The sequence below is a fragment of the Oncorhynchus gorbuscha genome, linkage group LG05 (assembly GCF_021184085.1).
Source record: "Oncorhynchus gorbuscha isolate QuinsamMale2020 ecotype Even-year linkage group LG05, OgorEven_v1.0, whole genome shotgun sequence".
Lineage (NCBI taxonomy): Eukaryota > Metazoa > Chordata > Actinopteri > Salmoniformes > Salmonidae > Oncorhynchus > Oncorhynchus gorbuscha.
Window position 1 is genome coordinate 13173058 of NC_060177.1, and position 13747 is coordinate 13186804.

At 44.3% G+C, this 13747-nt stretch overlaps 1 protein-coding gene across 1 annotated transcript in view; it reads right to left on the reverse strand.

The window, feature by feature from the left end:
* LOC124035540 (talin-2-like) overlaps positions 1-13747 on the reverse strand; it is a 173957-nt gene continuing 160210 nt past the window's right edge. Inside the window, exons 47-57 of the mRNA XM_046349002.1 lie at positions 13533-13716; positions 13152-13277; positions 11515-11631; positions 10725-10910; positions 9998-10105; positions 9798-9903; positions 9182-9306; positions 7653-7841; positions 6774-6956; positions 6442-6567; positions 1-3096 (exon numbers count right to left, since the gene is read on the reverse strand). Coding sequence (XP_046204958.1) covers positions 2968-3096; positions 6442-6567; positions 6774-6956; positions 7653-7841; positions 9182-9306; positions 9798-9903; positions 9998-10105; positions 10725-10910; positions 11515-11631; positions 13152-13277; positions 13533-13716 — 1579 coding nt within the window. The 3' untranslated portion in view covers positions 1-2967. The remainder of the gene's footprint in view (positions 3097-6441; positions 6568-6773; positions 6957-7652; positions 7842-9181; positions 9307-9797; positions 9904-9997; positions 10106-10724; positions 10911-11514; positions 11632-13151; positions 13278-13532; positions 13717-13747) is intronic.

Here is a 13747-nt window from a genome sequence, read left to right on the forward strand (position 1 = left end):
TTACTTTGAAACCCTTTATTTTCAGTGAATACAAAAAATATGTTGTTTTCTTGTGGCCAGATAAATAGTTTCCATACTGTAGGTCATTGTCACTTCATATCTATCTTTCTTATAGAACTGCACTTGAATTATTATTGAATTCATTATGGGACAAACACACAGGTATGAACAGTTTCTCCCTACCATTGAAATGTGTCACTACATTAACAGCTATACATCTTAATATCCTAATCACATTTATCCTTAAAACAACGATTCCTCGTGGCTTAAAAGAGAGAACAAAAAAAAAAAATCCATAAAACTTTTGTGAGACAGCAGAGTACAGACCTATTGTCCAGAGTGTGTGAATCCTATGATTTACTTGTAACATACAATAACCAAACGACAGACTCCATGCTGTCATAGATAGAGTTCAGAAGCATCTTCATACATGCCCATGGAATGCAGTACAAAAATGTGTTGTCTTCATATATATCATATACATATAGTGATGGTACTTTTTACACAGCGACACATTCGTCTCTGCCCTCAAGGCCATGGGTGCATCAGGCAGAAAGATGGGGACAGAGGTACAGTTTATAGGACAACGTAGTAGTACCTGTGAGGCCGTGTTTTTCATCTCTATGGGACCTAAAAGTATTGGTAATAGGCTATGACAGGAACAACTCAAGGCCCTACTCATTCATACCAACCACACTCCTTTATCCAGCTAGATAAGTTGTCACAAGCAGACCAGACGCTGCATGAGCTGGAGACTAAGGCACTAATGACATAATACTACAACGACCAGATGCGTGAACTCTGACAGAACTGTACCAGCGTTTGAACTGTAGAGCCTACTGTTACACATCAACACGGAGTAAAACATGTTTAACATGGACCGTTTGCAGTTTGTTAGGGGTTATTGTCCATATGTGCAGTTCAGAATACCAATACCATTCAGTGCGTCGTGTAGATGTATTTTCTGTTTCGAAAATAATAGATCCCAGAAGCCATGCATATGACTGACAGAACATTACCCCACAATAATGATTTGTTTGCTAACTTCACAATCACCGACTGTCCATAAAACTAGTAAAACCAAACAATAGAACCAAACCGGGGTTGTGTTAATTAGGATTCTTGTTGTTGTTCCATTGGACAATTCTAGGTAATCCCTCCTCCGATTTCCTCCTTTCGGTGCATAATGAACACAAGCCTGGCAAACAGAAGGTAAATATAGTGCAATAGTAGCACTTCCCAGTACAGTTACACAAAGCACCATTAGAGTAAGAGTGAGACGGATTCAACAGGTGAACAACAACAGGACGTGATCCACTGTAGTGGTCCAACAGGCCCCTATGGAGGGATGGTTGACTCTGCCCCGTGTAAGACAGCAGGGGTAACCATCAGAAGCACAGTACATTGTGTAAAGTCAACAAACATTTACCACTTTACATTCATTCAAGAGGTCTGGGGTGTTACAATATCAGAGCCATCCATTTCAGCTTGCATTATGAGTTGTAGAGAAATCACACTTTATCAATGAGAATATTTTCAGATTGCCTGGATGTTTTAAAAACTCCTACTTAAATCACAATACATTTTCAAGACCAGCAGTTGTTTCCTACATTAGTGTTTTTTCTTACAGTATCTGAACGGTTTTCAGAGGTGCAGTGTTTGTAGTGTTTGAGGTTTGAAAAGATTTCTCTACAAGAGGGCATTTCATTACATGTCAGGAGGCCGTGAGGACACCAACACTGCCCCCTACAGAGCCTTCATAGTATTGGTTAATGAACATCAGTTCTAGCTGTATGGCTCAATATCAACTGTAAACTAATGAGAATAGTAGAAGGAAGCCAGTTAACTGACTGTCCACAGTCCAGGTTATGCAGGGCTAGGAGATCTGTAGTAGTGGAAGGGATGAGACAAGTTAAGCTTATTGTAAATGTCAGAGTATTTTAACTTGCTAAAAATGTTATTCTGTAGTAACTTCACCTCCAAATCACATAACTAATAAAGTACTAGATTGTAATGCATCATAAGAGGTTGTTGTAAAGAGGTCTCGAGCAATTTGACGCACATTTAAAGCATTTATCAACACTAGGCACATTTCAATCTTCAGTGTCAAGAGTACATCTAAACAAGGATTTTTTAAAAGTGTCTACGCAAGCCGATCGGTCAATGTGACAAAAATGGTTCCATGAAATAAGATCCATAAGCTATTCTTCAATATGCTCCAAATACCTCAACTGTCTGAATTACTTGCTGTCTGACAAGGAGGAGATATATTTATAGACCACAAGGTGACATACGTGTCAAATCACCCAAGTGTGGAATTTCAAACACTAGTAATATCTAGGAAATGCTATAATTTCTCACTTGTCTCATAAAAAAGGAAATGAATAGCAATGTGTGTGTAAATGCCTAATGTACTGTATGCACCTAACATATCACACTCTTCTTCCTTTATGAAAGAAAGTCCGGCCAAAAGGTTAAGACCAGACTAACATCTAGAAATATCCCCTTAGTTTGGAGATTCAATGTCAACACTAGTATCTAATCACATCAAAAGTATAGCTCCATAGAGATAAACATTCAAACTGTTATGATGCACATTTTTCAGCTTGTTCACCTGTTACAAATCCATTGCTTCTAGAGAATACTTTTTCCCGGTGTAGGTTAACTGGCAGGTAATGCAGGGTAATAGACTGTCACAAGCCAAGTCATAGTGGTAGTAGACAACTCCTGGTAGTTAAAGACCCCTGCAGGTGTAGTAGACAGTGGCTATCCATGTCCCATTCTGGGCTTGCCCCCATTTTTTTTTAGTGGGCACATTAAAAGGCCAACTTAACGTTGTTGCACACTAGGAAAGTCAATTTGGGCTACCGCTCGTGTGTGTGGTAATATATTACATATAGACGCACATGTACAAATGCACTCAATACACACACACACACGCACAGCAGCAGCATGGCAGGGTATAGCTCAGTTCTCGTCCTCCCGTAGTTCACTGGGTAAGAACTTGTACTGCTGCTGTCTGATCTGAGCCAGCTTCTTCCTGGCCTCCTCCAGCTCTCTCTCCTTCCTCAGCATCTCCTCCTGGGCAGCTATGATCTGGACACAGGATACAACAGGCACCAGTTACTACACAACACCTAGCTAATTAACACTAGGATACAACAGGCACCAGTTACTACACAACACCTAGCTAATTAAAACTAGGATAGAACAGGCACCAGTTACTACACAACACCTAGCTAATTAACACTAGGATAGAACAGGCACCAGTTACTACACAACACCTAGCTAATTAAAACTAGGATAGAACAGGCACCAGTTACTACACAACACCTAGCTAATTAAAACTAGGATAGAACAGGCACCAGTTACTACACAACACCTAGCTAATTAACACTAGGATAGAACAGGCACCAGTTACTACACAACACCTAGCTAATTAACACTAGGATACAACAGGCACCAGTTACTACACAACACCTAGCTAATTAACACTAGGATACAACAGGCACCAGTTACTACACAACACCTAGCTAATTAACACTAGGATAGAACAGGCACCAGTTACTACACAACACCTAGCTAATTAACACTAGGATAGAACAGGCACCAGTTACTACACAACACCTAGCTAATTAACACTAGGATAGAACAGGCACCAGTTACTACACAACACCTAGCTAATTAACAGGATAGGATACAACAGGCACCAGTTACTACACAACACCTAGCTAATTAACACTAGGATACAACAGGCACCAGTTACTACACAACACCTAGCTAATTAACACTAGGATACAACAGGCACCAGTTACTACACAACACCTAGCTAATTAACACTAGGATAGAACAGGCACCAGTTACTACACAACACATAGCTAATTAAAACTAGGATACAACAGGCACCAGTTACTACACAACACCAGGATACAACAGGCACCAGTTACTACACGACACCAGGATACAACAGGCACCAGTTACTACACAACACCTAGCTAATTAACACTAGGATACAACAGGCACCAGTTACTACACAACACCTAGCTAATTAACACTAGGATACAACAGGCACCAGTTACTACACAACACCAGGATACAACAGGCACCAGTTACTACACAACACCAGGATACAACAGGCACCAGTTACTACACAACACCAGGATACAACAGGCACCAGTTACTACACAACACCAGGATACAACAGGCACCAGTTACTACACGACACCAGGATACAACAGGCACCAGTTACTACACAACACCTAGCTAATTAACACTAGGATACAACAGGCACCAGTTACTACACAACACCAGGATACAACAGGCACCAGTTACTACACAACACCTAGCTAATTAACACTAGGATACAACAGGCACCAGTTACTACACAACACCTAGCTAATTAACACTAGGATGCAACAGGCACCAGTTACTACACAACACCTAGCTAATTAACACTAGGATACAACAGGTACCAGTTACTACACAACACCTAGCTAATTAACACTAGGATACAACAGGCACCAGTTACTACACAACACCAGGATAGAACAGGCACCAGTTACTACACAACACCTAGCTAATTAACACTAGGATACAACAGGCACCAGTTACTACACAACACCAGGATAGAACAGGCACCAGTTACTACACAACACCTAGCTAATTAACACTAGGATACAACAGGCACCAGTTACTACACAACACCTAGCTAATTAACACTAGGATACAACAGGCACCAGTTACTACACAACACCAGGATACAACAGGCACCAGTTACTACACAACACCTAGCTAATTAACACTAGGATACAACAGGCACCAGTTACTACACAACACCTAGCTAATTAACATTAGGATGCAACAGGCACCAGTTACTACACAACACCTAGCTAATTAACACTAGGATACAACAGGTACCAGTTACTACACAACACCTAGCTAATTAACACTAGGATACAACAGGCACCAGTTACTACACAACACCAGGATAGAACAGGCACCAGTTACTACACAACACCTAGCTAATTAACACTAGGATACAACAGGCACCAGTTACTACACAACACCAGGATAGAACAGGCACCAGTTACTACACAACACCTAGCTAATTAACACTAGGATACAACAGGCACCAGTTACTACACAACACCTAGCTAATTAACACTAGGATACAACAGGGATAGAACAGGCACCAGTTACTACACAACACCTAGCTAATTAACACTAGGATACAACAGGCACCAGTTACTACACAACACCTAGCTAATTAACACTAGGATAGCAACAGGCACCAGTTACTACACAACACCTAGCTAATTAACACTAGGATACAACAGGTACCAGTTACTACACAACACCTAGCTAATTAACACTAGGATAGAACAGGCACCAGTTACTACACAACACCAGGATAGAACAGGCACCAGTTACTACACAACACCTAGCTAATTAACACTAGGATACAACAGGCACCAGAACAGGATAGAACAGGCACCAGTTACTACACAACACCTAGCTAATTAACACTAGGATACAACAGGCACCAGTTACTACACAACACCTAGCTAATTAACACTAGGATAGAACAGGCACCAGTCACTACACAACACCTAGCTAATTAACACTAGGATAGAACAGGCGCCAGTTACTACACAACACCTAGCTAATTAACACTAGGATAGAACAGGCACCAGTTACTACACAACACATAGCTAATTAACACTAGGATAGAACAGGCACCAGTTACTACACAACACCTAGCTAATTAACACTAGGATAGAACAGGCACCAGTTACTACACAACACCTAGCTAATTAACACTAGGATAGAACAGGCACCAGTTACTACACAACACATAGCTAATTAACACTAGGATAGAACAGGCACCAGTTACTACACAACACATAGCTAATTAACATCAGATTACAACAGGCACCAGTTACTACACAACACCAGGATACAACAGGCACCAGTTACTACACAACACCTAGCTAATTAACACTAGGATAGAACAGGCACCAGTTACTACACAACACCTAGCTAATTAACACTAGGATAGAACAGGCACCAGTTACTACACAACACCTAGCTAATTAACACTAGGATAGAACAGGCACCAGTTACTACACAACACATAGCCAATTAACACTAGGATACAACAGGCACCAGTTACTACACAACACCTAGCTAATTAACACTAGGATAGAACAGGCGCCAGTTACTACACAACACCTAGCTAATTAACACTAGGATAGAACAGGCACCAGTTACTACACAACACCTGATTCAAACCAGCCTGTAGAACATACTGTACAGTGCTGTCAGCTCCTGATAAATGCTTGGAGTTGTTCCACTTATAGAACTGAAAGGTTTGACAAGAGTACATCTGGTTTGAACAGTCTACATGTCACTGTGGAGTCTGCCAGAGCGTTGAAGTCTCACCTGAGCGATTCCTCCCACAAACTTGGTCTTGACCACCACGTTGTCATCGTCTGCCTTGTGGAACGCAGCTTTCTGGGCCGCTCGGACCAGGTTGTCCGACGCCCTCTTTACTGCGTTACCAGCAGCCTTTGGGAGGACAGTCCATCAATATCATACCACATAACATGTTACAACTATTACACAATGCTAATCACAAGATGTGTGTTTGTGGGGTTACACTGAGCCCAGTCTCCCCCGGCACCCCTCCAGATCTGAAACAATTAGATAGACATGTAGGATCTACAGGAGTGCCTAGGAGTCAGGGGAGAATTTGTTATTCATTATCCTCATACCTGCAGTCTCCTCATGGCCTCAGAGTCCTGGTCAGCTTTAACCTTACAGGCCACTAGGAGCTGGGCTGTGGAGGCTGCCACCTGCTTGGCTGACGAGATCAGCTTCTCCTCGCTGGCTTGGCCCTGGACCGAGGCATTAGCTGCCTCACACAGGTTACTGGTGGCTGCTGCTACCATCCGGGCCTGTAGGAGAGAACACAGAGAGAACGGTTCATATATATTTCAATCCCTTAGAATTAGTGATGTGTTCATTCCAGCTCTTCCAAAAAAAGGATTGATAAACGTTATTTGGAGGCTTTATAACGCCGCAGCCCGTCTGGTGTTCAACCTTCCCAAGTTCTCTCACGTCACCCCGCTCCTCCGTTCTCTCCACTGGCTTCCAGTTGAAGCTCGCATCCGCTACAAGACCATGGTGCTTGCCTACGGAGCTGTGAGGGGAACGGCACCTCAGTACCTCCAGGCTCTGATCAGGCCCTACACCCAAACAAGGGCACTGCGTTCATCCACCTCTGGCCTGCTCGCCTCCCTACCACTGAGGAAGTACAGCTCCCGCTCAGCCCAGTCAAAACTGTTCGCTGCCCAGGCCCCCCAATGGTGGAACAAACTCCCTCACGACGCCAGGACAGCGGAGTCAATCACCACCTTCCGGAGACACCTGAAACCCCACCTCTTTAAGGAATACCTAGGATAGGATAAGTAATCCCTCTCACCCCCCCCTAAGTTTTAGATGCACTATTGTTAAGTGACTGTCCCACTGGATGTCATAAGGTGAATGCACCAATTTGTAAGTCGCTCTGGATAAGAGCGTCTGCTAAATGACTTAAATGTAAATGTAAATGTAAATGTATTTAGATTGTGTGTGTAGGTGTGTGTACGTACCGCTGAGATGAGACCCTGGGACCACTGACCATCATCCACTGCATTAGCTGGAATGGAGCCCACCTTGCCCTGAGCCACCAGCTCTCTCTGGGCAGCTGAGGCAGACTTGACCAGGGCACTGGTGGCCGCAGCGATGGACTTAGCTGCTTCCAGGATCTGCTCCTCAAAGTCCAGCGTTTCATCTGCTTGCTGAAGGGGAGAAGAGACAGTCACAACTCAGACGTCTCACAGGACGAGACAAAGATAGGCAGCAATTATATTACATGGCAAACGTAATGGTTTTGATGTTGGAGTTTTAGAGTCTTTCAATTTCAAGATAGTTCACTGACAGATTTGTTTACAAATCCGTACTGTCTGCACTACAGAAACTTCTCAGTAACATCTGTTATTTGGGGCAAACTAAACGAAATAAGAACACAAAACACTTACAACTATTCTATGCCAAGTCATTCCAAGATTAGACCAGTCCCTCACACATACAGTCTGTAGACAGGGCGGGACACTGTAGAAATATGTTTGATATATAGTTGGATTGAATAACAACCTAATATATCAAACATATCAGACAGAGGCCTGCAGAGAAGGCTTCGAGGGTTTATACTCTGATCAGAGTAGTACTTCTACAGTGTATAGGGACAGATGGGCTACAACTAGAACTACAGGACAGGAGGAGGGAGAGAGAAAGAAAGGGAGGGAGAGAGAAAGGGGGAGAGAGAAGGAAGGGAGGAACAGAAGGGTTAGGAACATAGACAGCAGGAAGGGGAGGGAGAAAGGGATTGAAAGAGGAAAAGAGTGAAGGGGAGGGAGAGAGAGAGAGAGAAAGAGGAGAGAGAAGGAAGGGAAGAACAGAAGGGTTAGGAACAGACAGCAGGAAGGGGAGGGAGAAAGGGATTGAAAGAGGAAAAGAGTGAAGGGGAGGGAGAGAGAGAGAGAGGGAGTGAGAAGGAAGGGAAGAACAGAAGGGTTAGGAACAGACAGCAGGAAGGGGAGGGAGAAAGGGATTGAAAGAGGAAAAGAGTGAAGGAGGGAGAGAGGAGGGAGCGGTGAGCAGAAGGTCAGAATAGAGTAGGAGGTTCCTCCTGAACGATGTACATGATATCAGCTACAGACAGACTGATGGACTGGTAGACATACCAAAGTACATACAGACGGGTGTACATACAGGCGTACAAACATGAATAAATCCAGAGACAGACGTTGCCACTACTTTCACTGTATGTGAGGAGAGACAATACAAGGATTAGACATTCAAACAGTGAATAGAGCATCACCCTATGGATCTAACACTGACTCACGGCGACTGAACACCACAGAATCTGAGTGTCAAAACTGATGAGACACTGTCTCTAAACAGACAGCCAAACACATAACACCAACAACAAAGAGACAAGCACCAAGACAAAATTACTGACAGGATTGTCATTCTTGCTCCAACTTATGCATCCCATTTATGTTATTAGTGTAGAAATTGGGGGTTAAAAATACCCATGTGGCTTGTGAGGTGCGTTGTGGGTGGTGTAGTCTCCTACCTTGGGCTTGGCTCTGGGTTTCAGCTGCTCCAGTTTCTTAGCTGCTGCTTCGATGGACGCTGCCGCCCCCAACAGCTCCGTCTCTGCTATCACTGTGGGGTCCTCTGGGTCCACCCACTCTGTGCCTGAAACACACACACACAGTGAGTTACCACACACACAGCAGTATATGAACAGAGCATGCCTCACAATATGAAGACAGAACAAATGCCACATGACACGGCATGCACAGCAAATTAAGTGTGTTTAAGATTGAATCGCAATCATCTTATCAGTGACATTAAATACGCAAATGAAGAGCATCCACACTGCAATGGACATGGTGATGAGCATTTCACAATGTCTTTATGGTGAGAAGGAAACTAAAATGAAGAGCATGATGAAATGAATGGGGATATTGTTAGACTAACGGGCCTGTAAAGAGGGACAATTCAACGGTCGGCCCTGAATCACAACTGGCTACATCTTAACTTACCTCCATCTGTGGCAAAGAAGGCAGGAACAGACTGTTAATAGAACACTCTGGATACATACAGTAGATCTGCTAAATGATCATTACTGTCCTATATCATGAACCAGGCGTACAGTAGTAGTTCAGTGAAGTGTCTCCTCTCACCTTTCATGGCCTCAGCAGTCTGGATGAGTTCGGTAACAGCCCCAGCAACACGTTTAGAGTAGAACACCAGCTGCTGCTTCTGTTCTGCTGTAGGCCCCTGGAGGACCTGGAGATACACACAGAGTAGAGGTGGTTCAGGAAAACATCCCCATCATCACTATTACTCTATTCTCAATCACAGACACACCCACCCAACCTACCAGCAGCACATGCTCCAGTAGGTCAATGTAACCTGTGGTGCACTCTGTCCCGTAGAGCAATGCTCTGCTCCGTACGTCCTTGTTCACCTCCTGGTGGTAAGCTGCTTGCTGAGGGACACAGACACACAGTGCTTGGAGTCAGATGTTCCACTGTCCAGGTGGTCAGTATTGATGAGATGAGAAGTAATATCAATATCTATTCTTCCTCTAACATCCACACGGTTTAGGGCTTAGGGATGTTCATAACCTTCCATATAGTCAGCATGTTGAAAATGGCCGTGCTGGTCAGGGTTTAAGTATACAGGATAGGAGGGTAGGGGACAGAAGGTAGGGGGCATCTTCCCTAGTAAGGAGTATTGATCACAACCTTGCATATAGTCAGCATGTTGAAAATGGCCGTGCTGGTCAGGGTTTAAGTATACAGGATAAGAGGGTAGGGGACAGAAGGTAGGGGGCATCTTCCCTAGTAAGGAGTATTGATCACAACCTTGCATATAGTCAGCATGTTGAAAATGGCCGTGCTGGTCAGGGTTTAAGTATACAGGATAGGAGGGTAGGGGACAGAAGGTAGGGGGCATCTTCCCTAGTAAGGAGTATTGATCAGAACCTTGCATATAGTCAGCATGTTGAAAATGGCCGTGCTGGTCAGGGTTTAAGTATACAGGATAAGAGGGTAGGGGACAGAAGGTAGGGGGCATCTTCCCTAGTAAGGAGTATTGATCAGAACCTTGCATGTGGTCAGCATGTCGAAGATGGCCTTGCGACTCAGGTTAGCTGTGGAGATCACATCCTCCTGTCGTGCAGAGTTCCCAGCCGCCACTGCTTTGGCTGTTGCCGTGGTGATGCCCTTGGTCATGCGGATGAACTCTTCAGGCGTGGTCGACTTCTCCGGGACGTCTTTAGACTGGAACACCTGAAGAAATACAACACTCAATATGTTCTTAAAAACCTCACTGACTCAATATATCAAACAGCTCTCCATATAATGTTGAATTGTACAGCTGTGTGCAGTAGCACCTAACAGGACTATGTCCTATAATGACCAAACACACAACAGGCATACTAATGTGTCCCAATGTGGCAACACTGGTTGTTGAGTTTTAACTCTGGTTTATATCTTATTGATCCCATGGTAATAGCTATGTTTGATCAAGGCTCTAGTTGTAGTAGCTGCACTAGGAGGCTGTCCTGGGGGGGTACTGATAAAGCTTAGAGCTGGAACCACAAACTAATGGAGATCTGTGGTCCTCTGTCAGTTACTAAAGATAAGGATAGCAGGGAAAACACAGGGCCTGGGCTGTTCTAGAGTTCAGAGCTCATCTAGTGACGAGTATATAAACCGTTATGGTTGATGATTCAATATGTCAATGCTTTTATAGTACGTAACTAATACAGCATTTACAGCTTAGCTTGAGGACACGTTTCGGCCACAAAGCGGAAGTGAGAGAGCATGTCCATTGTCATCTATCCTAATCAAGTCATTGATGAAATAAATCACTTTATAGATGACTGCTTACCGTGAGTTCCTGTTTAATACACTCAATGGTGGCCTCCAGGGCTCTGGTCCCCCGCGTGGCCTCGTCCTCCACAGCCTTCACCGTCTTCAACAGGGACGTCACGTTGGTCACCATCACCTGGTGGGTTACCAGAGGGGGGACAATGGGGGAGACAGGTCCATGGATGTCAGTGTGAGAGACAGCACTGGGGGCATCAGAGAGACATCTTGCCTTTGGTGGGTGGAGAGATTAACATTATTTTCTGTTGACAGTTTGCGTGTGCTGTTGGTATTATGTACATAAACACCATATGGAACTGAAAGACAGGCAGCACAACAGCCATCAACATGAACCACCCTGCAGCTTGAGCTGAAGTTAATATAAGCCCAACTTAACCTGTTATCTACCATCTGTCTGCCTCAGGGCTTGGAGAAGGTCCAAAAGCAGGTTAAAAGGAGTGCCCTGGATTACTATGACTGTGTCCCAAATGGCATCCTATTCCCTATTTATGCTGCAGTAGTTTATGTGTCGGGGGGCTAGGGTCAGTTTGTTATATCTGGAGTACTTTGTCCTGTGTGAATCTAAGTGTGCGTTCTCTAATTCTCTCCTTCTCCCTTTCATTCTCTCTCTCGGAGGACCTGAGCCCTAGGACCATGCCCCAGAGCTACCTGACATGATGACTCCTTGCTGTCTCCAGTCCACCTGGCCGTGCTGCTGCTCCAGTTTCAACTGTTCTGCCTTATTATTATTCGACCATGCTGGTAATTTATGAACATTTGAACATATTGACCATGTTCTGTTATAATCTCCACCCGGCACAGCCAGAAGAGGACTGGCCACCCCACATAGCCTGGTTCCTCTCTAGGTTTCTTCCTAAGTTTTGGCCTTTCTAGGGAGTTTTTCCTAGCCACCGTGCTTCTACACCTGCATTGCTTGCTGTTTGGTGTTTTAGGCTGGGTTTCTGTACAGCACTTTGAGATATCAGCTGATGTACGAAGGGCTATATAAATAAATTTGATTTGATTTATATAGTGCACTACTTATAACCATGGCCCAAGTAGAGCACTATATAGGGAATAAGATACCATTTGGGACACAGCCCATCAGTCTGTTAAACTACATTTCCACCGCATGCGCTAGGTAGGTAGTGGCTAACAGTGATTTTAGATTTCGCTTCCTTTCCATTTGGATGAGTCATTGATTAGCGCTGGATGAGATTCGTGCATGGCGTTAGCATATAAGAGGTCGATGGGATGTTGATTAATGGCTAGGCCTAAAGGAGGGGGAAGAAAGCTGCTGCTATGGCACACAACGACAGCATGCCTTCATCTGGTGTACTGGAAGCGCTCACCAGAACACCCTTTATGCACATATCAGACTGAGGAGGCATCCCGTTCACTTCTGCCATGTCTCTGGGGGACAACTGGGTGTAGATTACAAGATTTAATCTTACAATATTTGATTTCAGAGCACTAGACATAGTTCAAACAGAATTGGTCGGTTTCCCAGACATTAAGCCTAGTGCTGGACTAAAAAGCACTCTGTCAAGAAGATGTATAATAACTGTATAATAAGCTACAGCCAGGAGTGATGATGCAACAATGCCTGTTAGAGACAGTGGCCTTAGAGTCCAATATGGGTCTCACTGGGTCTCCTACCTTGGCAGCACTCTTCAGCTGGTACATGGAAGGGTCGTCTGCAGCCTTGCCCGCAGCACACTTAGTGGCTCCTATGAGCTCAGCCAGGGCCTTGGCCACGTCTTTCACTGCGTTGATCAGAACCACCTATACAGAACACACATATCATCAGCTTATTAAGGACACAGCCTGGGGTAGAGTACATCCCAGGTTGGGTGCATCAATAGGTCCCCCCTAACTAGCTACAGTACTTCCTACTTTTAATAGCAGTCTCTTTGAAAGGAAAGTTGCAGTAGGCCTATGTTATATTAATTAAAAACAGTCTAAAATGGTACAGTAATTTCATCCACTAAGGAATGTTCTGGGAACAGAAGATGTCATCTAAAATGAATAATAGGTCACCTGTGTCTCTGGGTCGTCAGAGCCGATGCTGGCGGCACCCAGTTTGACCACGTCAGTGAGCTGTGTGATGGTCTTAGTTGAGGACTGGGCAGCTTGGGCTAGTTTGTCCTGACCGGACGCTGCTCCAGACACCAACATCTTAGTGTCCTCCACCAAAGCCTTCGCTGTCTTCAATATGTTCTCCCTGGGAGGGGGTGCGGGGAGAGGGAGGAGAG